The sequence below is a fragment of the Nuphar pumila genome, chromosome 17 (assembly GCF_984573655.1).
Source record: "Nuphar pumila chromosome 17, dmNupPumi1.hap1.1, whole genome shotgun sequence".
Taxonomy (NCBI): domain Eukaryota; kingdom Viridiplantae; phylum Streptophyta; class Magnoliopsida; order Nymphaeales; family Nymphaeaceae; genus Nuphar; species Nuphar pumila.
Window position 1 is genome coordinate 78,970,365 of NC_143265.1, and position 25,845 is coordinate 78,996,209.

The window sequence follows — 25,845 nt, forward strand, 5'->3', positions numbered from 1 at the left end:
AAACAAGGAATGTTTGTAGAGCAGGTAGTTAAGGAAGTTGATTGGTGTCTCGAGGAGGATTCAGAATCAATGTGGAATAAGATAGCGGGTGGTATGAGAAAAGTAGCTAAGGAGGTATTGGGTGAGTCTAAAGGCGGTGCACCACTAGGTAAGGATACATCATGGTGGAACGAGGATGTCAAATTAGCTATTAAGGTTAAAAGAGAGTGTTATAGAAATCTAAGTAAGAGTCGTGATAATGAGAATTTGGAGAAGTATATGATAGCAAAGAAGGAAGCTAAAAAAGTTGTTCGAAACGCGAGGGCTAAGGTATATAAGGAGGTTTATGACAAGTTGGATACCAAAGAAGGCGAGAAGAATATTTATAGGCTTGCAAAGATGAGAGATAGGAAATCGAAGGATTTGGGTATGGTTAGATGTATCAAAGATGAAACGCAAAGGGTTTTAGTCAAAGATGAGGAGATTAAGGAGAGATGGAAAGATTATTTTGATAAGCTATTTAATGATAGTCATGCTCAAGATCTTGGAGACTTCTCCATTCCTTTTCATGAGATAAATCGTGACTTCATGCGCAAGATTCAAAAGAAAGAAATTGCAGAGGCTTTGAAGAAAATGAAATCAAGAAGGGCAGTTGGCCCAGATGGTATACCTATCGAGGCTTGGAAATGCTTGGGAGAGAAAGGTTTAGAATGGTTGACAAATCTTTTTAACTTGATTTGGCGAACAAATAAGATGCCTAATGAGTGGAGGAAGAGTACTTTGGTGCCTTTATATAAGAATAAGGGTGATATACAAGATTGCACAAACTATCGTGGTATAAAACTCATGAGTCATACTATGAAACTTTGGGAGAGGGTGATTGAGTCTAGGTTGAGGAAGGTTGTCATGATATCGGAGAATCAATTTGGTTTTATGCCTGGAAGATCAACTATGGAAGCTATACATCTTCTTAGACAACTTATTGAAAGATATAGAGAGAGGAACAAAGATTTGCATATGGTTTTTATTGATTTAGAGAAGGCATACGATAGAGTACCTAGGGACGTTCTCTGGTGGACAATGATGAAGAAAGGTGTTTCTCTCAAGTACATTAGTATAATTAAAGATATGTATGAAGGAGTAGTAACCAATGTCCGCACTTGTGGAGGGGTGACAACCAATTTCCCGATAACGGTTGGGTTACATCAAGGATCTGCTTTAAGCCCTTTCCTATTTGCTATAGTGATGGATGAGCTTACGAGATCAATTCAAGAAAATGTACCGTGGTGTATGTTGTTTGCTGATGATATTGTTTTGATTGATGAGTCTAGAGCTGGGGTTAATGCTAAGTTAGAATTATGGAGACAGACATTGGAAGCTAGAGGTTTTAAGTTGAGTAAGAGTAAGACTGAATATATGGAATGTCGGTTTAGTAAGCAACGAAGTAGTGATGGGAGTGTAGTGAAGCTTGGTGAGCAAGATATACCGGTGAATGATTATTTCAAATATTTGGGATCCATCATTCAAAAGTATGGAGAAATTGATGGAGATGTAAATCATAGGATAAAGGTTGGGTGGATGAAATGGAAAAGTGCTACTGGAGTGCTGTGCGATCGTAGAATGCCATTGCGGTTGAAGGGAAAGTTTTATAGGACGACTATTAGACCCGCTTTACTATATGGTACGGAATGTTGGGCTGCCAAGAGACATCATATTCAAAAAATGAGTGTAGCTGAGATGCGGATGCTTAGATGGATGTGTGAAAATACAATAAAAGATAAGATTCGGAACGAAGAGATACGTAAGAAGGTAGGTGTTGCACCCATTGAAAATAAGATGCGAGAGAATCGTTTACGGTGGTTTGGACATATTCGGCGAAGGCCTAATGATGCTCCAGTTAGAAGGTTGGAGAAATGGGAAAATATATTAGTTAAAAGAGGTCGGGGTAGGCCTAGGAAGACTTGGATGGAGATGATAGGAAAGGATATGAATGCTTTGAACCTCACCGAGGACATGGCGTTGGATAGAAATGATTGGAGGAAAAGGATTCATGTGGAAGACCCAAAATGAATTTCTTTTTTGGTTCATATCGCTGACCCCAATTGTTTTGGGATGAAGGCGTAGTTGTTGTTGTTGTTGTAAAGCGAATTTTCATTTAACTATGCGAAAGTTTTATACAAATTGGTACGATTCCATGCACATTTCATTGTATTTTATCGTTGGTTTTCTTAATATAACTAACAATATTTATCATCGACTTTAATCTATACACAATGATATTTATCGTTAGCTTAAAATAATATAGGCAATGATATTTATCATCGGTTTTATCCAAGTAGCCGACAATATTTGTCATTGGCTTTTTGGATATATATGAATTTTTAATATAAAGATGATGATAATTGTCTATCGCCTTTAAGAAAGAATCGATGATAAATATCATCGCTGATATTAAATATAGTTGACGATATTGACGATATTTATCATCAAATTTAATTACTATAGTCGACAATATTTATCATCGGTTAAAACTAGTATAACTGATGATAATTATCGTTGCCTTTAATTACTATTACCGATGACATTCTAGAGTGGACCATTTTCTACCGCCTATGTCATATTGTTGAATTTATTTTTATAAAAAGATGATATATAAATATCATAAAAAATGATAATATAAATGATCGTAAAAAGCCGATTCCTAGAGTAACAACAAATATCATCATTTATGTTATTGGCTACCATAAATCATATATTGCTGACGATAAATATCATCAACAATGACTTATTTTCTTGTATTAAACATGCTGCCATTTCATTCTTCACAAAAACTACTCAGTAATTCTGATTTCATTAAATATTGCTCTCACTATGATTCTTCACACTCTAGGTTGTATTCCAACCATCAATCTGGCCCCAAAAGGATGAATATCATCCACAACTCAAAAATCCCCTAGATATGCCTCATGACAAGGAAATTTTATCCTAAATCTACAACCACCTCTCTCTTTCTAGTATGTTATGAACATGTCCCATAGATGCAAAGATCCAATCTTGTTTCATGTGTCATGCAAGTTATTTGCATGCCATATTTTGACTGAACTTATTTAACCATCACTTGTTTTGGTCATATTGGACTAAGTAATGCCCTTTGATTGTTTTTTACATATGTTTTGTTTCTTCGGCTATGTTTTGTTGTAGTGGGCCCTAGAACAAACATGGTGATGTCCATTAATTTTTTGTTTTTTGCAAGTTTATAGCCTAAAATGTTGAAATCCCTGTCTTGTCATTATAGGCGAGATCCCTGTCTTGCCGTTATAGCCTATAACGGCAAGCCAGTTCTCTCTGTTATACCCTATAATGGAGGGATAGGGATCTTGTCGTTATAGCAGCGAGGCAGGGATCTTGCTGTTATATCCTATATTGTTGTTAAAATAACCTCATTGTTAAAAATTGTCATGCCACTATTGGTGTTCTCAGTTTTGATGAGATTCATTGTTGGTGTTGGTTCAACCTTTAACGGTGAGCTATAAATGTTGTCGTTATTACTTAAAGGTCATTTTCTTTAGCAAATTGTCCATGAGAATTCTTTTCGTTATATGCCTATAGCAGCAAGAAATAGGGCAATAACGGTGAGATATCTCACCACTATTGACCTGCATCATTGTAGTGAGGGTGATCACAATGTTTTGATGTTTTTTCTAAAAATTAGGTTTTTTTTTTTTAATTATTGCTCATGATTTTCATTTTTGGTTGCTTTTTATATTGTCTTATTATTAATAAGAATGGTGATATTATGTATTCTTTTTATGTTGATTGTTTGGAATTAGATGTATAGAAACATGAAGATTGACTTGAGCGGCCAAGGTATGTATGGCGTAATAATGTTTTCCATTCACACTATTCCTTCATTGAATTCAAAATTTCAGATATCTTATTCATCTTTCATGGTTGTGAATGCTCTGTCTCCAACACACACACATTGTTAAACTTTTCTTTTTTTAATTTTATTTTATTCTCATGCACAATTTTTGCTGTAATGATCCAATCTTCCCATCCAAGGACAACACATCATGATGTTGGGCATGATTATGGTGATGATGGTAATTCTCAGTCTTCATTGATTGGGGGATTTAGAGGACTCATATGGTGGTTGCAATAGTCCTTGAATTTTGTTAATATAATTGGATTAGAATGCCTTTCACTACAAGAAACTTGTGGATTAGCGACAACCTAAATTCATCGCTAATCCGACGCTAATTCGTCGCTAAACTGTTTAGCAACGGATTAGCGTCGGATTAGCGACGGAAAACTTTCATCGCGATTTTTTCGACGCTAAGTAGTGCCAAAACTTATCCGCCGCTAAGTTCGTCGCTAATTTGCGACAGATATGATCCATCGCGAGTCTTTCACTATTTTAAATTAGCGATAGATAATATCCGTCGCTAATCCGTCGTTAAATTTAAAAAAAACTAAAAAAAAAATTGCTCGCTGCCAGCGCGTTCTCCGGCAAAGAGCAATTTTTTTTACACAGAACCGACGCGTTTCGGCAGGCTGCAACTCCGCACGGATCCGGGGGGAGCTCCTCTTTAAGTTCCAGGTCTGCCACGAGAACCAACCGAAGAGCTTCACGGCGGGGGCGCGTTCCGGGGGGAGATCCTCTTCAAGTTCCACAGGTCTGCCATGAGAACCAGCCGAAGAGCTTCACGACGGGGGCGCTCAGCTTCAGCTGCGACTCCGCGCAGATCTTCGCGAGCTGCAGGGGGAGGAGCAATGAGTACGATATCTTCGCGACTCCGGTAGGCTCTTCGCGACTCCGGCAGGCTCTTCGCGACTCTGCGCAGATCTTCGCGACTCCGACAGGCTCCAGTGGCTCTCCAACAACAGCCTCCTCTTCATCACCACTCTCTTCGACTCCGGAAGGCTCCAGTGGCTCCCCAACAACAGCCTCCTCTTCATCGCCCCCTTGACGTCTCGGCTCTGGCGAAGCCACGGCGGCTCCATCTGCGACTTCTCCATAGGTGGGGATCGACTCTTTGTGCGCGTCGTCAGCGGGGCTTCTGGCATCCTGAGAAGCACCTCAAGTGGGGATGGTTTAAATCGAACGGGAGGGAAAAACAAATGGAGGAAAATTTTTGAACGGAGGGAGGGAAAATTTCGCGCCTCAGGTGGGACGAAAATTAGCGAGAGAATTTTTCCATCCCTAATCCGTCGCTAATTAGCGACGGAAAAATTCCCTCGCTAATTCCGTCACTAATTAGCATTTTTTGTAATGTTTTTGGAGACGAAAAAATGTTGTCGCTAATCCCTCGCTAATTAGCGACGACTTTAGCGACGAAGATATTTCCATCGCTAATTTTGCAAATATTTCAAACGTTAGCGACAAATAGTTTTCGCTCGCTAATCCGTCGCAAATTGACGACGGAAAAAATCCGTCGCCAATTTCCGTCGCTAAGTAGCATTTTTCTTGTAGTGTTTGTAAAGAATTTTAGGCTATGTTTGGGAGCCTTGCAATGAGATGAAAATAGAGTTTAACTTGTTGTAAAAGAAATGAGAGCATATACACTTAAATCTACAACATGAAGAGAAACAAACTCACTAGCAAGCGTGTAGATGATTTAGTCTTTGTTCATTCTAATCATCAATTACTTTCGTGAACCAATAAAGAATATAAGTGTTAATTGCTCTATTAGTTATTTGACTATTTCTTAGTTTTTTATTTAAATATGCAAGTATTTAACATTTAAAATTTTAATTGTAATACAGACAAGGATCATCCAAATTTTAGGATATAAACCAAGAAGAGTGTGACTTAGAGAGAGAGAGAGCATGATTTCAACATTATAAACATGAATTTATCTGAGCCTGCTCTTTCTTTTTATGATAATTTTGTTGATGAAAAGAAAAATTATTAGGATCATTAGCTCATCGTCATATACATTGTGTAGGATATACTTTTGGTATGTAATTATGTATTGTTTGCTTATTTTATTAGTATAATTTACTTCTTTTCTACTTTACTTGTTTGATGGTTTTCATAATATATTTAGGTTGATCTAATTGTAGTGTTAGTTTTTATTTACGAAGAATAGAATTATAGATTGTTAATTTGATTTATTGCATGCATGATGAATTGATGATATGATAATTGCTTTATATATATATATATATACCCTCCTGCACCCCCACACCCAAGTTTTTTTTAAAGTGCCGCATCGCCGCACCTACACCTATGTTACATAGGTTGTTATATATCACTTGACCTCTCTCTCAAAAAAAAAAAAATGCAAACGCGTTAAATGGGTTTTTTTAGCTTCTCTAGTATATTTTCGTGATTCTAACCAAATAGATGTGGTTGATTTACTGAGAATTGACACTCAAATCATGTTTCTTTTTTTTTTAATCTGACCCATGTTTGGATAGATACTATCTGGATCCAAAAATTAATGGTTGGATCTGGGTTAGAACTCTGACCCGTTTGCAGGGATACAAGGATGGCCTAAGTGCCTGCCCATGTGACAGACAAAACACATAAAATTCTTAGTGGGGTCTACTCTGTTGCTCTGGCGCCCATGGAATGCTATCATGTGATTTTCCTGTGTCACACAGGCAGGCACTTAAGCAAGCCCAGGTTCTCATTCAGTACAGCAAGGGGCACCAGTCATCTGTTGGTGAAATAGATAGAGCTTAAAGATCCAAAAACCACATTCCTGATGACGGATAGAAATAGGAAGTTCAGCCTTGGTGGGTTTCACATTAAACTTCACCTGCTGCATCTCATGGGCACTGGCTTGAGCTTCATCATGGTTGTAATGAGATCAGATGCGGTCATATTGCATATAAACAAATTACTCATTATATCCCTCACCACTGCACATATCACATCATGGTTTGTGTGGGTGGGACCCACTCACATATCCCAAGTGAGATGTGCGGTGGGTATTGAATATAACTGACTACAGTTTACATAGACGGATACATGACATGCATAAGCATGAATGGACATGAATGATCAGAAGAATGTAGAGCAGCAAAAGATATCAGTTCATCATCACACGAGAGCATTAACCTGTGGACCATATAACAGTATTTGCAGTTCATACATGCACAAACATATTCACAGAAAAGTAGTAAATAGTGGTAGCTTGTCCATCTATCAATGGTTTCCTTATGTAAACATTTCAGATTTTCATTCGTTGAAAGTTGAGGAAAGTTTTGCTTGAGTTGGCATGTCCGTACCACGCAATGTAGCGTTGGTCATGTTTGATTCAAATAAATTTTAAAGGAGTGTGGCATCAATGAGATTGGAATTGTTATCTAGAGATGTTGGTAGGACTGCAAGAAGTATGGCACTCTCATACCAAGCATATCTTGATTTAATTTCAGCATCATGAGTTGTCTATTCCTTGGTTCAAAACTCCTGACATTTACGGCACAGATAAAAGAGTACACAGCTATTAACTCTTTCTCAATATGCGAGATATGAACTTCAGTGAAGCTAAGGGCAGTCTAAATTCATGCCTTGATTTATATAGTTTTCGGTAGGTCATTACAACATGGTTTCTGCCTAATACATGGAACTCTGGAAACATCATAAATAGACTTCGGTTTTAAGTTCTTCATGTGCTGCACCTTCCTTCGATATCTAAACAGGGGGATACCTGCAATAAGATAGTGCAACTCTACAAAGTTCGGATATCTTATTTGGCCGTTAAAACCTTCATACTTATATCATTGATTTGTTCTAGTGAGCGAACATGTTATAGAAGCTCAATTCTAATGGCATGGGCCTGAGCTTGCATATATATATATATATATATATATATATATATATATAGAGAGAGAGAGAGAGAGAGAGAGAGAGAGAGACCACCTTGCCAAAATGGCCTCAAAGATTACAAGCAATAGCCTGAATTTCAACTGACTCATTTAAGTGTAATACCGAGTCTAGGGGTGTACTCAACGGGTCAGGTTTGGTTCGGACCCAGGCAGGGGCGTAGCTAGGATTCATGTGAGGGGGGGGGGGGCAAACAGGGGTGTAGCAAAAATTTTTTTATTTGTGCGATAGTCGGGGGTTCGGGGGCAGCGCCCCGGAAAATTTTTTTTTTGAGATAAAATAAAAAATGACTACAATTATTAATAAAAATCTATTTCATTTGGAAAAATCAAACTATTTGCTGCAGTCAGGGCTGGGCTAGGACTGGGCTGAGCTACAAAAATGGATAAAAATCTATTTCATATGGAATCAGGGCTGGGCTTTAAAAAAAAAAAATTAACTGTTTCGGGCCCGATCTGGCCCAATTTTCAGTTATGATATCGGGTCCAGCCCGAGTCTAATCGGATCCACCGTAAGAGAAACCACACCCGGAGCTGATAAGAACTACATGAACCAGACCCGGGCATACCTGGCAAAATATTATTTTTTATCATGTTTACATTGAAAATTTGCAGGTCTTAATCGAAACTCGGGTCGGGCGCCCTCGGCCGGGTCTGGTATAAAATTTAACAAACTATACCCAGCTCCATGTATTAATCGGAGCTTCAGGTCTGGACCCGGGTCTTAATCGGGTCTTCTTATTTATCACCATACCCGGACCCTATAGGGTTTGGTACGGACCAGGTCCGGGTAAACCCGACCCGTTGCCACCCTAATATTGACCCCCTACCCCAAATTATGGGTGCTAATGTCATGGCCTTAGTGTACTCCACGTATCTGCATGGGCCTTGTCAATTATTTAGCAACTGTGGCATCCATAAGGCTGCTTAACAACCCCACAACCGATCTACTGGCAACCACTAGTGTATTTGGTTGCAGTTAGAGCCTAGTCTGCCTTGGGCTATTCCCATCATGTATCCAAAATAGTGCCTCAAAAGATCAAGGTCTTGAAGGTTTCTTGTAACCAGGACCATGTCTTAACTTGGTTTATGTGTCATGATAGGGTCTCTATACTATTTTGTGTACCGAGAAATAGTGCCTTCACTTTCTGATCTGTGCATCTTTTGTGTGTGGTGATAGTGGGAATTGTACAATCTTTGACTTCTTTTTTGTCTTTCTAGTGCTTGGGCTACGGACATATTCCCTCCTTTAACAGACTTTCATTTACATAGCCAAGGTGATAGTCCCTGTTGTACTTAGTAATCCACACTTCATAGTTCATACAAAACATAAAAGGGTTTGTTTTCTTGGATCCCTCTATGTCTAAAGTTGTTGAAAATTGGGGACTGTAGATCTCAAAAGACAGAAGAGAATTATGGCAATAAAGCATTCAAGCATCAGAGATTAGCAAAATTCTCTTCAGATTTATGGAAGAGTACATGAAATAAAAGTGATACAAACAAAACAGTGTCAATTTGGAAGCCATAGTTCTGGGGAAAGGTTTCAGATCCAATCACAAGACCCATTCTGTAGACTACTACTATTAGACTCTCACAGAAAAACTAGACCACTGTCCGCTTAAAAAGAATGAATTATCGCTTATCGAAAAAAAGAGAGTGAATTATCATCTAGACCCATAGTTTTCTTTTTCGAGAGGAAATTTCTTTTTATAGGATTTTTTTTCGAGAGGACTAGACCCATAGCTTTCACTTTGGGGATTGAATTGTAGTAATTTTAGGGCGTGTATCTAGGCTAGCATTAGTGTCGGTAAGATATGCTTTAGATATATCCTTCACTGAATCAAACTGAAGTTTTTAAGTAAAATAACTGTAAAGAGGTGAAAGTGAATAAATTGGCAAGGTTACTCTTCATTCTCATGGATATGATATATATGACAAGTTTATAAAATTGAACTATGGTCCCCTTTCTCTAGGATTAAATACTAAGTTAGTTTACATGTACAAATTTCAAACTGAAACTGCTTAATTATTTTCACCAACCTGGCCAGCTCAGTAATGTGCTAACAGTCCCTATCAAGATGGAGCCTGGTTATCAAAGGTGTCTAACTTGGTTGTCAAACAAATAAATGCAGTCTAGTAAGTGATTTTGTTAAGATATCTGCACATTTTTCATTTGTTGGAATAAAAAGGCAATTAAAGCCATGTAATCTCGCCACAACCATAGAATGATTTTGCTTCAGCTGATGATTATGGAATGCTTTTGTTTCTCTCTTAAATGAAATTAGTCTGTTGCAATTTCAAGTTTTAGTTCATGATCGCTCCGTTAGACATGGCCAACCAATATATGTTAATGGGGATGGATATGCAAAGCACTTTGAGCAGGAAGAATGTTGACGATACCCCTTCTCACCTCTCTCTCCTTGATTTACGGGATCTGATCTCGTCTCATCCAAACGATTACATGAAATATCTCTGCGTATCAAGTTGGTTATGGAAACTGTATCTCGTACCGCTATGAGTTTCCAAGTTAGTTATATGTTGTGTATTATAAATACTGTATTCCTGGATGATTCAAAATAAGAAAAAAGCGAGCGAGAGTGTTTGTCATGGATGTAGATCTAATATGACTGAACCACGTTAATTCTTTCTTGTGGCAAATCGTGTTCGTGATCCATCTGGTACACTGTGTAAATCGTTACACAGTGATACATGTAAATCGCTTCCTATCTTCATATCGTTACATGGGTCAACTCATAAATCGCTACATGGTGGTGTGAGTGATCTCATAAATCGCTACATGGTGGTATCTCTCATAAATCCCCACATGGCAATCTCTCGTAAATCGCTACAGTGGTATCTCTCATAAATTACTACACGGTGATATCGCACAAATCACAACAGCGTATCAGAGCGTAGTTGATCTCTGGCTGTTGCGTTCTCCTCTCATTCTTGTCAAGTGTTACTGGTCACTGTATATGTTTCCTCTTCATGGCGAACAACTCGTCAGGACAACCTCAATCTCCATCATCAATAGAGCGAATCCTCGTTCAGGACCAGGTACCTAATACAAAAATCACATCGATATTATTGAATGGTACAAATTATCTTTTATGATCCAAATCGGTTTCCCTATACTTAAGCGGTAGATCTAAACTCGGATATATTAATGAAGAAATAACTAGGCCAAGCATAAATGACCTCAAATATCGTGATTGGAGGTTTGTCAATGACCTTGTTATGTCGTGTCTTCTTAATTCGATGGAAAATTGAATTGTTGAGGGTTTATTATTTTTAAATACCGCTTAAGAAATATGAACCACTGCTGAAGAAATGTATAGTATGCAAAACAATATAGCTCGTATGTATCAATTGTCCTGCGAGATTCATAACCTCAAGAAGGATACTCAAGGTTTCTCTGACTTTTTTGAAAAAATAAAGCGTCTATGGGATAAATATGAGTCATATACATCCACATGCACGGATATGATTTCCTTCAAAAATCTTTGTGAAAAGGAAAAAGCATTCAACTTGCTCGTTGGGTTAGGGAATGAATTTGATCAAGTTCGAAGCCAGATCTTGTTATCAACCGAATTAACATCGATTAATAATATATGCTCTATCATAATGAAAGAGAAAACTTGTCGTCGAGTAATGAATGTAGAGAAGTCTCTCCCTAAAGCATCCGATAGAGCTCTTTTTCTGATGTTGTAGCATGTGCAGCAAAAAACTATGAATCATCAGGCCACAAAATAAGAAACAAGATTTCTTGTACCTTTTGTAAAAAAACTAGACATACCCGGGATAGATGCTGGAACCTTCACGGTAAACCAGGAGTTGCTCTAGCTCGACGTCCCCATGAAGCCGCACCATCTAGTCATGTGGCTACCACTTTAAACCCGAATGATAAAGTTAGCTCAGAAGACTTGCCTACTCAATTGAAGAATATTGCTGAGCTGCTTAAAACCGTTTGTCAAAAAAATGATCAAGTAGCTATGACAACCTCCACACACTCTCCTTCAAATCCAAGTAATATTTTTGTTCATCACAATGATAAAAATTGGATCATTAATTTGGGAGCAAGTGAACACATGTGTTCGACCATAACCGATAAATCCAGGCTAAAACCAATTTGTGACTGCAAGCTTGTTGTCATTGCGGATGGAACAAAAGTTGAGGTAACAGGTATTAGTAGATTTCAGCCATTTGATCATGGAAATGAACTGGATGTTATGGTAGTCCCAAGCTTATCGACCAACTTATTATCGGTGTCAAAAATTACAAATGAGCTTAATTGCAATATCACTTTCTCACCATATAATGTGATATTTTAGGACAGAGCGACGAAGAAAGTGATTGGTGAAAAAAAAAAATTCAGACGGTCTTTATGTGCTTGGAAGACACGAAACAGCTATGCTTGCTGGAAAATATGAAGGATGTCTGTAACATAAATGCCTAGGACACCCATCAAGCCAGTAATTGAACATTTTGTTTTCTGATTTTCAATTTAATTGTCATTCGTGTGATGTTTGTAGATATGCTCGAATGACTAGACTTCCATTTCCTAGATCAGATAATATTGCCAAAAAACCATTTGATCTAATTCATACTGATGTGTGGGGACCTTCTCCTGTGATGTCTTACTCTGGTTTTAGATATTATCTAACATTCATTGATGATTTTTCAAAGGCTACTTGGATCTATTTACTTAAGATCAAAGATAAAGTCCTTAGTAAATTTAAAGAGTTTTTCTCTATGGCAGAAAACCAATATGATACAAAAATCAAGATCCTAAGATCTGATAACGACACTGAGTACAAGAATACTCAGTTTGACGAATTTGAAAAACAAAAGGGTGTAAACCATCAATTTACCTGCGTAAGTACTCCTCAACAAAATGGAGTAGCTGAAAGAAAAAATCGGCATTTGCTTGAAGTTACCAAAACCCTGTTATTCCAAATGAATGTTCCAAAAATGTTTTGAAGTGAAGCTGTTCTGACTGCTTGCTATATTATAAATCGTATGTCTAGCCCATTTAAAAAAAAAAACACTCTCTTCTTGAGATTTTAAAGGGACAAAAACTCAATTTAAACCACATGAGAACCTTTGGATGTGTTGTATTCATAGCCAAACAAGGATTGGATAAACTTAGCAGTCATGCTTCCAAATGTGTCTTCTTGGGGTATTCCGCGTTTCAAAAGGGATATAAATGCTATAATGTATAAGAGCAACATATTTTTATCACCAGGGATGTCGAATTCAACGAAAATGTTTTATACTTTCAGCAAAATCAATGCCACGGGGAGACAACGTCTAGAGACATATTTGAGAAAAACTATTCTCAGGAAGAAGTAATTCTGCCTGCGACCAACTCATATGAGGAAATTGCCACCAGCATAGGAAGAACTTTGGACTCATCGCAAGAGGAAAACTCTGAAACAGAAAATCAACCTTTTCTAAGAAGGTCAGAGCGTCAATCTAGAGCTCTTGCTCATTTAAATGATTATGTTACATTCTCAGTCATGTATCCTATTGAAAATTATATTGGGTATCACAAAATTAGCAGGACTCACAAAGCCTACATCAGTCGCATTTCTCAGATTAAGGAGCCATCCACATATGAGGAAGCTAGAATTGATCCAATATGGGTTCAAGCTATGAATGAAGAGCTACAAGCTCTTTATAAAAATAAGATCTCAGAAGTTGTTCCTTTACCTCTTGGAAAAAGCCAGTCGAATGCTGCTGGGTATATAAGATAAAACATAACAGTGATGGGACTATAAAGAGATATAAGGTTAGGTTGGTGGGTAAAGGGTATACTCAGACTCAAGGTCTTGATTACAATGAAACATTTTCTCCCATTGCCAAAATGAATACCGTCAGAATTCTCTTATCTGTTGCTTATAATTACAATTGGCCTCTCTATCAATTATATGTTAAAAATGCTTTCTTGCAGGGAGATTTAAAAGAAAAAGTATATATGAAACTTCCACCTAGACATTCTGAAAAAGAAAATAATGATAGAGTATGCAAACTACATAAAGCCATTTATGGTCTGAAACAATCTCCCAAGGCATGGTACCATCGGTTGAGCAGTTGTTTGGAACAACATAAATTTGTCAGAAGCAATGTTGACAATTCAATGTTTGTCAAAAGAGAAGGTAATCACTTGGTTATTATCTTGGATGATATCATTGTGATAGGTACAGATGATGAAGGCATTCAAGAAACAAAGAGGCTTCTGCATAACACCTTTTACATAAAAGATTTGGGCAAACTTTGCTACTTCTTAGGCATTGAAATAGCTCATTCAAGAAAGGGTATGTTTTTATCTCAAAGGAAATATACGTTAGATCTTCTTAAAAGTACAAGAAAAATTGGGTGTAAGCCCGTTAAAACTCCGGTGGAAAGCGGACAAAAATCTATTATCTCTCTTGATGATGTAACCATTAATAAGGAAGGATACCAGAGATTAGTTGGAAAACTAATCTACTTAACTATTAGTCGACCAGACATTACATATGCCATTAACCTCGCAAGCCAATGTATGCATGCTCCTCAGGAACTACATAAGCAAATCGTAAATCGAATATTGCAGTATTTGAAAGGAACGCCAGGCCAAGGATTATGGTATAAGCGGAACGATTGTCATCAAATTCAAGTGTTCATAGATGCAGACTGGGCATGAAGTTTAGACAGAAGGTCTAACATAGGATATTGTGTATTTGTTGGTGGCAATATGGTTACTTGGAAAAGCAAAAATCAAGGGGTGGTTGCCAGATCTAGTGCAGAAGCCGAGTATAGGGTCATGGCAACTACCGCCAGTGAAATAACCTGGGCCAAAACGTTTCTAACAAAAATGAAGATGTCAGTCGATCTACCTATTTCCATGTTTCGTGACAATCAAGCAATAATACATATTACAACAAATTCAGTCTTTCATGAACGGACTAAGTATAACGAAATCGATTGTCATTATGTTCATGAAAAGGTTCAAAGAGGAGAGATCTCTACTCCATATACTAAAAGTTCAGAACAACTTGCTGATGGATTCACCAAAGGACTGAGTCGAGATCATCATCGTGACTTTCTCGACAAGTGGGGTTGTGCAAACATCTACACCTCACTTGAGGGAGAGTGTTGACAATACCCCTTCTCACCTCTCTCTCCTTGATTTACGGAATCTGATCTCGTCTCATCCAAACAATTACGGGAAATATCTCTGTGTATCAAGTTGGTTATGGAAACTGTATATCGTACCGCTATGAGTTTTCAAGTTAGTTATATGTTGTGTATTATAAATACTGTATTCCTGGATGATTCAAAATAAGAAAAAAGAGAGCGAGAGTGTTTGTCGTGGATGTAGGTCTAATATGACTGAACCACGTTAATTCCTTCTTGTGGCAAATCGTGTTCGTGATCCATCTGGTACACTGTGTAAATCGTTACACAGTGATACATGTAAATCACTTCCTATCTTCATATCGTTACATGGGTCAACTCATAAATCGCTACATGGTGGTGTGAGTCATCTCATAAATCGCTACATGGTGGTATCTCTCATAAATCGCTACATGGCAATCTCTTGTAAATCGCATAAGTGGTATCTCTCATAAATTGCTGCACACCAATATCGCACAAATTGCAACAAAGAAGAATGCCCACCTTGTGCCTTTTAAAATCTTAAGAACTGGAACTGGCAGTATCTAACTGCGACTTCTATAGTTGAATTATGAAGTGGCTTGAGATATAGACTGAATATATAGTCTAATAATCACTATACATATGAGACCAACAGAAGTGATTTTTTTTTTATCTTATAAGGTAATACCACTAGATAAATATAAGTTGCAGTTATGATTGTCACTAAAAAGCTTGCACTCACTAAATAAAAGATATGTAATAGCACCTGAGGAAGAAAAAAAAACAAACAACAAGCCTAAGATACACTCTTTAGAATATTAATTTTTGTGTTATAGTTATGCAAACTAATTTAACATTGAGAATAATCAACTAGAAATTATGGAAAAGAAATCTCTTCATAATTGGGGAAAACCGCCAAAGCAAAGAAATTAGACACTAGTTACATCACACTGAAATCATAACTCAGGAGAGTTGTGTTGAAAAGATTGCTGTCATGAAGCATAAAAGTGGGTCAGGTTTCACAACATTGCTAGTGATAGGATCCCTCTCATGGCACTATGTCAGGGAATGACCCTTCGAGCTACTGATGGATTCAAGAAACAAGCATGAAAAAGGCAAACAAAAATGAGGATTTTACGGTTAAGCAAAAACTGCTTATGTCCACAATTGCAATGAGCCTTCTTTTATTGATTGGGATGTAAAATATAGAGGATGGATGCCTCCTTAAATAAGAGGAGTCTACTACCAGTGTTACTGGATATAACAAGGATCTTTCAAGTGTAGTTGGACTATCCAAGGAGTATAGGGTAAAATTATAAAAATACTCTAAATTTTTTTTCCTTTGAGGCTACCACCCTGAACCCCCACCTTACGGGTATGGGACGTACTCCTGACAAACTTACCATAAAGTTGGATCAACAAAAAGTTAAGGTATGAAATAGATTCCACACTGTTCTAACAATCTATCACTTGAAGACTGATTTCCTTCAGCAACCACACTTTGTAACTTCTCTCCTCAAACAGTCCAGAATCTCAATGCAACACCTCCAACTACTATCCATGAAGGTCAACTAAGATTGTGCACTACCTAGCTTCTTTGCAATAACTGTCTTGGTTAACATGTCTACCAGACTTTTTGATCCACGTATTGACAGTGCCCCATTAGTGAACAAATCATGAATAATATGATACTCCATCTGAACATGTTTCATTCTGGCATAAAATATTGTTTTTTTTGCTAGATGAATCACACTTTTATAGTCTCAAAAAAGGACATTATTGCTCTGCTTTTGTTAAACTCTTTCAAAAAAATCTTCAACCAATTCATTTTTTTGTTGGCTTTCGTGGTGGAGAGAGCCATAATCTTTTATAATTGAAAGACTCAACTTATAGTAGTGCCACCCAAAGTATAGACATAACTTATGGTACTTTTATGATTGTCAATATCACCAGAGCCGTACCTGTGTTTTATGGGGCCTGAGGCGGAGGAAAAAAATGGGCCCCCTATTAATAGTAGGAGTTCGGGGGCAACGCCTCCAAATCTTTTTTAAAGAATCAAAATAACAATAAAATTTGCATTCATATTAAACAAATATAATATTCCAAATATTTATATTATATTAAATAAAAATTGAAGAAGACGAGGGGGCACATGGGTTTTTAATGTTTAATCGGATCCGGGTCGACAAATGGGGAGCTCGGGCCTTAAAAATGGGCCCCTAAAATTTTTTTGGGCCCCAGGGGCTCTGAGGCCCAAGCCTCATTGGCCTATTTACAGGTCCAACTCTGAACATCACCACCTAAATCTGTATCAACAAAGTCAAAACAAGGTGACATATCTGTAGTACCTCTCAAGTATCAAAATATTCATTTTAAAGCTTCCCTAGATATGTCATGTACCTGATCACAACTCCCATTGCTTGAGCTTTTTTTGGCCTGGTATAAATTATAATATACATCAAACTATTAACTGTTGAAGCATATGAAACTTTGAACTGACTACTCTTTCAATAATTTGAAATAACTTGCCAAAAAAGTACTTATGGACTTTGTATCCTGCATGCAAAATATGCTTAATACATTTTCAATATAATTTGTCTGCAATAACTTCAAAGTGCCAGTTTTTTTATTTTGAGAAATTCTTATCCAAACTATTTTCTTGGCAACCCTTAGATCCTTCATAGCAAATTCCTTTGATAATTGTTGCTTTAACTTGTTAATCTCTTGAACATTAGGCCTTGAAATGAGTATATCATTTACATACAAGAGCAAAATAATATAGCAATCATCAAACTTTTTAAGGTAACAACAATGATCCATCAAACATCTTCTGAATCTGTGGTTACAAATGAATTCATCAAACTTCTTACACCACTATCTAAGGGCTTGTTTTAAATCATACAGGTTTTTTATTCAGCTTGCATACAAGCTCTTCCTTACCCTGCACAATACACCCTTCTGGTTGCATCATGTAGACGTCTTCTTTCAGATCACCATAAAGAAAATCAATTTTCACATTTAACTGCTTTAAGTGCACATTTTTAATTGCAACAGTACTCAATACAAGCCTGATTATATAGTTAATTCAACCACAAGAGAGAAAATCTTAGAGTAGTCAATACCTTCTTTCTATTGAAATCTTTTTGTAATCAGTCTCACTTTATATCTCTTGCTGCCATTGTATTCTTTCTTAATTCGATAAACCCATTGATTATAAAGTGCCTTTTTGCCCCTTGGTAGCTAAGTTAACTCTCATGTTTGATTTGCGTGCAATGAGTTCATATCTTCTTCTATAGTTGACTGCCACTAGAGATAATCATTAACCTTTATTTCTTCACTAAAACATTCTAGCTCATCACCACCAGTAAGTAATGCAAAGAAAGATAATATCGAGTCTAAGATACAACTACAAAAATGCCCTAAAAGAATGCTTCTCGGGGCTATCGCCCCCAAACTCTTACCTTACAAGCAGGGGCCCCACTTCCTTGCAATCCCAACCAACTTATCGTGAAGTTGGATCCATCAAAATTTATGATTTATATTCTGGTGGGAAACATCACTCCTCCAACACACTGTCTATTCCCTTGCAAAATGATATGTCATTCTAATATAAGATATCCTTTTCAATTAAGCCTCCATGTTATTTTAATTATTTTAATAAGTTTTTTTAATTAGAACAAATACATCAGAGTAATTTACAAAAGCAACCTAATTTATCATCTGTTTAGAAAAATCCGCCCAATGTTTAGGTTATTACATTCAACAACCTACTTTGTTCGAATATGCATTTCAAATGCCCGCCTGAGTTATGAAACAACACTTGTCCTGCTTTTATAGAAATCTTATTGTGTCACCTTGTGGTCTTTGTTAAAAAAATCAATACGGCATTTGATTAATTTTAAGACCAAGCATGCGTTTGAAACATAAATGTATAAAAACAGGCAGCCAAATATAATTATTGCCATTGTTACAACCTACTGATTCAGTGCGTGTGTCCAATATATGGGAAACTAAGTGATCAACATTTAAGGAGTCCAGTAAACTAAACCCCAAGAAGCTAAGTCATTTGTTAAATGCCTTTTTCCTTTCCTTTGCCTTTTTGGAGATCAACTAAACAAAAATACTCAAAGGGTCATTGAGATGATGCTTCAACCTTGACAAGCACATCACTATATGGAGCAAAAAAGTAAAAGAACAAACTAAGCATGTGGGTTGTTTTTAATATATGAAAAGTGCTACAGCAATGAACTCAAGTCTATAGTTACCGAAAACGAGCTTTCGAAGCAGGAAGCATCATGCTTCCTCCAAAAGGGGAAGCGTGGGGAAACTTGCTTTCCATTTGTGGGAAGCGCACTTCCCACTCTCTTTCCTCTTGCATCCTTTTCGTTTCTCACTCAATTCCTGTCACTTTCTACTTGTTTTTCTCTCTTTTATCTGTTGATTTTTGTGTTTTTTATATTAATATTAATACTTTTTTGTTTTCCCTTTGCTTCCCACTCGTTTCCTCCTTGTTTCCTTAGGTCTTCTTTTTAGCTTCTCATACACTTCTAGAATAGCTTCCAAATGAATATTTTAACAATAGCTTCTCATACACTTCATACTACTTTTTAACAATCGCTTCACCGCTTCAACTTCACACAACGCTTTTCTTATCTATTTTGCTTATTGGGAACTACATATGCTCATGAAAATCATATATTTACAACTTGTTCCCTTGACAGAGCTATGGTTGATGACAAATGGCCAAGATGAATGCTCAAAATTTTCACTAAGTCGATGATGTCCTACCTACATCTATATTTTCTCCATCAAAGTTTTAATTCAACTAGCAAAAGAGATGGTCAATATAGGTCGAATTTAATGATAACTGAAAAAAATGAATGCTCCTATTCTTCAACATGAACAAGCACACCATGAAGTTTCAATTCAAGCATGCTCTACAAAACCCTTGGAATATCATCAATACCTACTCTTTTTTGTGATGAAGAAACATGTTTCAGGTGTGAGACTGTTCCATGTGGGTTTGAAATCTACGTGCTTTTATAGTAAAACCCTATGATCGTTCTTTCGCTTACAAAGAAGGTACTCCTAGTGCTTTAATACGGTTGCAGACATGGGGAATCAATTGTAAGATGTTCAGAAGAGAAGAGACAATCATTTATCTCTTTAACCTTATAATGGACTACCAACTCTTTTAGGGTGCATTTGATTACCTCAGATCTTTGAGCTGAACTGAAGTTTCATGGATCGAGGCATGGGGGGCACACCTTGATCCAACCTCCATGCAAATGGAGGATCTCAACTCGTCGGACGAGCGGATCTCTAGATAAATTAGTTAAAAAACCATGGATCTTAAATCCAAGGTAATCAAACGCACCCTTAAATTTAGCTTCTCACTATATGGTAGGATAAGAAAGATTATTGTGTTGTGATCCACAGAGAAAATCTCCTAGGTAGTCCCATTTCTTTGCATCAGTGGGGTGCATCCAAACAAGCCGTAAGTTTTATGGAATTTTAGTTTCATATCATATGATACACCAATTTTTTATTTGCCTTTTTCATTTATATGATTAGGCTAGTCAAGAATTTGCTTGGAGATTGATCTACGACTCATATTAGCTCGTTCAACTTTTTAGGTGATGTGGGTACATCCAAAAAATCTCTCTCCTAGGGACACATAAAATTCATGTGTGACACTCAAATTTAACTTGTTTTCTATATGTAGATGATGAGACCAAACAAATCTACATATCGTGCTCGGGTAACAGCAGTACAGGTATGCTTGATCTCCTCGATATTCCTTTGGGCACCTGTTCCTAAGGTTTTCCCCACCAGCATTTAGAATCAAACAAACTTAAAGTGCAAGGCATGACATAAGCTATTGGACAGTCGGTTGGGAATCTTGATCCATAACGATGTTTTGGAAATAGAGCCAATAAGTTATGATTCTCCTCTTTTTTTTTAAAGCCAATATAATCATAAGACATGATATTTTCAAAATATCTACTATTTTTCCACACTTAATATTATTGTGTTATTAACATGATATTTATATTTTTGTATGTTATATGTGTTTAATGTTTTTTCGTATTTTATTTAAATATTCTTAAAATTTAATGTACTGATGTTCCAAAATTTTCCAAAGGAAAACAAAATTTTAATTTATTGAGATGTTTTCTTTGCCCAAAAAAACCTCGATAATGAGATATGTGACTATGGTTCAATGATGTAAATGACCTGATCATCAATGTAAGGTAATATTAAAGATGCCTTACATGCAGCCCTAGGCCTGGATTTCTTGGTTTTCCATGAGATTATTGTTGCTATATTGTAAGTAAAGGTTGGAGCCATCTGCTTCATGAGGAAGAAATGGAAATTGGTATTTACTAGTAGAAAGCCAATGTGTTGGGATCTTAGCCCATGGGCCTCGGATTCGACCACGAACAGGCATTAATTTTGCCTTTTAGAAAAAAAAAATCATAAAGGCATGTCATGTGCAACCTTTTTTTGCTCTGTAGTCTATTATGGCCCCTACTGGAACCCCGCCCCCCCAATCCACCCCCCCCCCCCCCCCCCCCCCCCCCCCCCCCTTTTTTTTTTTGAGATAAGGGCCTCTATTGGATTCACATAGGCCATGCCCTACAGAAATGGAGTGTTATCTTTGGGGCGAGGATGGTAGTTGGTTTTAGATATAAGCATAGAAATACTACTTTTTTTTTGAAAGAAAATACAGAGCTCTCTCTCTTTCTATCTCACTCACACTCTCTCTAGCTCGCACCCAGAATGACAGACGCACTCACATATGCGACTGCCTGCCCAAAATTTGTTATGGCTCCCAAGACCTATTATCTCTGCAACTAATCACCCATACAACTGCAAGTCTGCAACCCAGAAGACCAATTGATAGAAAGAAACACGGAAAAAGAAACTGTGATTATTGATGTCCTCTATTGGATTCACATAGGCCATGCCCTACAGAAATGGAGTGCTCTCTTTAGGGCTAGGAGCCTAGGATGGTAGTTGGTTTCAGGTATAAGCATAGAAATACTTCTTTTTTTTAAAGAAAATATAGCGCTCTCTCTCACTCTCTCTCTAACTCGCACACAATGACAGGCGCACTCACACATGCGACTGCCTGCCCACAATTTGACCTGCATTATGGCTCCCAAGACCTATTATCTCTCTGCAACCAATCACCCGTACAACTGCAACCCAGAAGACCAATTGATAGAAAGAAACATGGGAGAAAGAATTGTGATTATTGCATTTAAAGTTTAAAAGGGTTAAAAAGCTGAAAGAATCCTTCAAATAGTTGCATGTCAACTTGTTTTCACCCCTCCCCCCAGTTTTTTTACCCTTGTTTACCCCCAGGATAAAAAGAAAACACCCACACAAAACACATACACACACAGACAGCCACAACCACAGCGACACTGCACACTGGATTGTGTGCAATAAATGGAAAAGATGCCCCATGGATTGACACTGAGCACGGTCAGTTTCAGGGCCTGAAGAAGCCATCGTTGCCTTTACTTCACACAAAAACTTTGGCACTGAAAAATATGGCCTTATGGGAAAAAGCATGCCGCCATAAATACAAGGAAGAAATGTTCATCCTCTACCCTTCGTCTTTTCTTCTGAGAAAAAATAATAATGAAAGCAAACAACAGTATGAGAAAGAGACAACTTATATCAGAAAATTCTGACCTTCCTACTCCACCTTTGTAGTTTGTGCTTGTACACTTTTTTTGGTGTGTGTGTGTGTGTGTGGGGGGGGGGGGGGGGGGGGGGGGGGAGTGGTTTCTTTTCTCCATAGTATTTATAATCTTTTTTTTGTTTCTGATGAAGCAAGAGTTAATCTCGTCAGAATCCTTTCAATGCCATTTCTATTCACTGCTTCCATCTCGTCCCCCTAAACCAATCTTCTCACGTACCCAGAAGGGATACTTAGTATGTGTTTTTGAAGATGACCCGTTTTTCCAATTTTATTATTTTTTTCCTTCTTGTTCCTTTCGCGTGGAGAGAGAGAGAGAGAGAGAGAGGTGGTTTGGTTTCATTAAGAAATAGAATTATCTAAATATTCAACAATTTATTAGTCTAAGTAAATAGGGAATACCGTCTCTCTTTAATTCTAGCCAAAAAATTGAATCCAAGCGCAAAAAGAAAAAAAAAAACTGTCTGTTATACCGGACCTGAGAATATGCTGGCAAGGGCTGTGCTCATCTGGTAAGGGCAACTCATGAACGACATGAAGCTGAAACTATATGTCACAAGTCCGGACCCACGGCCAAAGCTGAATGTACTCCTTGGTGGGCAAAGTGGACCTAGGGTTTTTACACTAATGAGCTCGCCTGATAATATAAATATTTAACGGATGTAATGTTATGCCAAAACCCTAAAAAGTTGCTCACAAGTCACAAGCGCATGCATGCGCACGCACACAAACACACACACGAGTGCACATTTTCATCGTAAAGTTAAGGAACTGTTTCAAAATTGCACTGTAGTCACAAATATATGGTTCTCTAACGTGAGCCACATCTGCACTGAAAAAGCAAAGCAAAGCAAAGCAAAGGGGCTGCCAGTACTTAATAATAAAATAATCTGGAGGCTAAAGATTTTGTGGTATCTTAGCATTCTCGAGATCACACTTTCGATGCAATTCTTTTCTTAATAAAACAAAAGTAGTATTACATAAAGCAACTGTTGAAATTTAGGTCACCTTTAACTTGAAATCAACATCATAAACTCAACCACTAGAGTCGTTGCACAAACCGCCCACCCAGAAATCTCAACAAAAAAAGCTAACAGAATATAAATTGAAAAAAAAGAACCCGTTACAAACAAAACTGTGCAAATACATAGTCACAAAACCTAAGCGTCTATGGTTTTCAAAGATGCATATATATAATGATGCAATTCTTTTCCTCTACAAAAGGAGGGGTATTACATGAATCCAATGCAGAATTTCAGCTGCCTTTAATTCAAAATCTACCCCATAATCACCACCATATGAATTCAAACAGAAAAGGAGGAAAAAAAAAAACTAAATAATGAAACTGAATAAAGTGCACTAGTGCTTACATGTGCTAGAGGGCTATCATTTTTGTGGGGTGTTTGTTATTACGTTCACCTTGGCCTTCTGTGACAACTGATGACATATAGCTCACAGCCAGTGAATTCCCATCCGAAGGTTGAGCTGCAGCTCGAAAATGCTGCTTGCAGGATTGGCATGTGATCTGCAGGATGGTGTTGTTCACTTGCTTGATTGCTTGTTCCCTCATAATCTGAGCCTTGTCCAGTTCAGCTTGAGCTTGCTGCCTGATCCTCTTGGCATTGGCAAATTCCTTCTCTGCTAATTCAATCTGAAGTTTGGCTTGCTGCCTGGCCTCTTCTGCGTACGCCTTCTCTGCGGTGGCCAACTTGAGCTGCTCCACAGCTTGCTCCTTCAGCTTCAAAGCTGGGGCGGCGTCGATACGGAACGGGTCGATCAGCGCCGGATCGGCGGAGCTCTGGTTTCTGTTGAGGCTGTCCAAGGGCTTGTTAATGCTGTTCAGACATGAAATCTCAGGCTTTTTATTGGGTTGGTTTGGTGTGTCTTCTTGACTGCCAAAGCCTATTGAGAGCTGCAATCTGGTTGAATGGTTTTCAACTGCTTTCTGTTGGGAAGTGGTTTTGGTGGGTGAGTGAGGATGTGTTGCAGGCAAGAGCTGGAGCTCTAGATTGTGGGGAGGGTGGTCTGTGGTCGAGCCAACCCACGCTGGGTGGCTCGGAAATTTCATGATGGGAAAACCTGCAGCTGCACTAAAATTGGTGTCACTAGACGGGCTAGAACTCGAAGTTGTTCGGGACAAGCAGGCAGACTGCGGACCTTGCAATTCCTGCCGCTCTCTTCCAGCATTGCAGATATCTTGGTGCTCTATGAAGCTCTCCACCCTGAAAACAAACACAAAAAATAAAAAAAGGACCAGAATCCAATCAATGACCTGACAATCTTGAATTGGTAACATTAATAAAAAAAAGATAATCATTATCATATTTTTTTTCCTTTCTAGTATCTGGTCATAAAATTCAGGATTCATCAACCAGAACCAGGGTTTATTATGGGGGAAGTCTTGTCTGTTAAAAGGAAAGAAAAGGGCACTAAATACAATAACCAACAAAGGATAGAAGCTTTAAACTTCCTATTTCTTGTCATGGGGACTCAGTGTTTTTGGAATAGATTAAGAGAAGTACCAATCAGAAAACCTAAAACTTTGAGTTAGGAAAGACATACCTAGATAGAAGGTCAAGTGACATCAAATTAAATAGCCTTTTTTCTCTCATTTTTTTATTTTTTTAAGAACCTGAACTGTGCAACAAGAAGTAAACAGGAAATTGTTTTTTAAAGAACAAAATTATCATCAAGATTTCTTTGCTTATTCTGGATTGGTATGATGTGATTTGAAGGAGTCCAAAGTGGAGACTTTAAAGGATGGTTGAGACCTGGAGAAGACACGGCCACAGTCACAAGAATGGCCTCTGGTGCCGCAGGTCTTGAGATGGGCCTTGTAGTCCGATTGAACAGCATAGCCTTTTGAGCACTTCTCGCACGTCCACTGCTTCTGGTCGCTGTGCTTTCGCCGGAAATGCTTCTTTATTCCGACGAGATCTCCGAGAGCGTGGCAAGGATCGTGGTGGAGGCACGTCTGCTCCGGGCAGACGAACACCCGCTTTCTGATCTCCGGCGTCTCCCTCTTCAGCAGCTTCCACGGCACCTTGTGCCGCCGGCGGTGCATCTGAAGGTTCTGGTCCCTCTGAAACCCTTGGTTGCAGATCTCACACACATAACGGTCCGATTCCAGCAACGTTTTGGGCGAGAGGGAGACGACCTCAGCATCTGGATCTTTA

At 37.9% G+C, this 25,845-nt stretch overlaps 1 protein-coding gene across 1 annotated transcript; it reads right to left on the minus strand.

The window, feature by feature from the left end:
• Positions 1-4,642: 4,642 nt before the first annotated feature.
• LOC149812377 (zinc finger protein SHOOT GRAVITROPISM 5-like) lies at positions 4,643-25,817 on the minus strand. Its single transcript, XM_089993039.1, has 5 exons — positions 25,441-25,817; positions 24,089-24,891; positions 22,079-22,160; positions 21,821-21,836; positions 4,643-5,047 (listed from the first exon to the last, which is right to left on the minus strand). The coding sequence occupies exons 1-5, from the start codon at positions 25,731-25,733 to the stop codon at positions 4,643-4,645; spliced, it is 1,599 nt and encodes a 532-aa protein (XP_089849165.1). The 5' UTR covers positions 25,734-25,817.
• Between the last annotated feature and the right edge of the window lie 28 nt (positions 25,818-25,845).

Bases quoted from the DNA above. Each gene is read 5' to 3' on its own strand.
- LOC149812377 (XM_089993039.1), bottom strand. From the start codon at position 25,733: ATGCACCGCCGGCGGCACAAGGTGCCGTGGAAGCTGCTGAAGAGGGAG. The intron at 24,892-25,440 runs GTCTCAACCATC...GTTTGTTTTCAG, and splicing joins TGTGGCCGTGTCTTCTCCAG to GGTGGAGAGCTTCATAGAGC. The intron at 22,161-24,088 runs GTGAACGTAATA...TCTGGGTTGCAG, and splicing joins AGTTGTCACAGAAGGCCAAG to TTGTACGGGTGATTGGTTGC.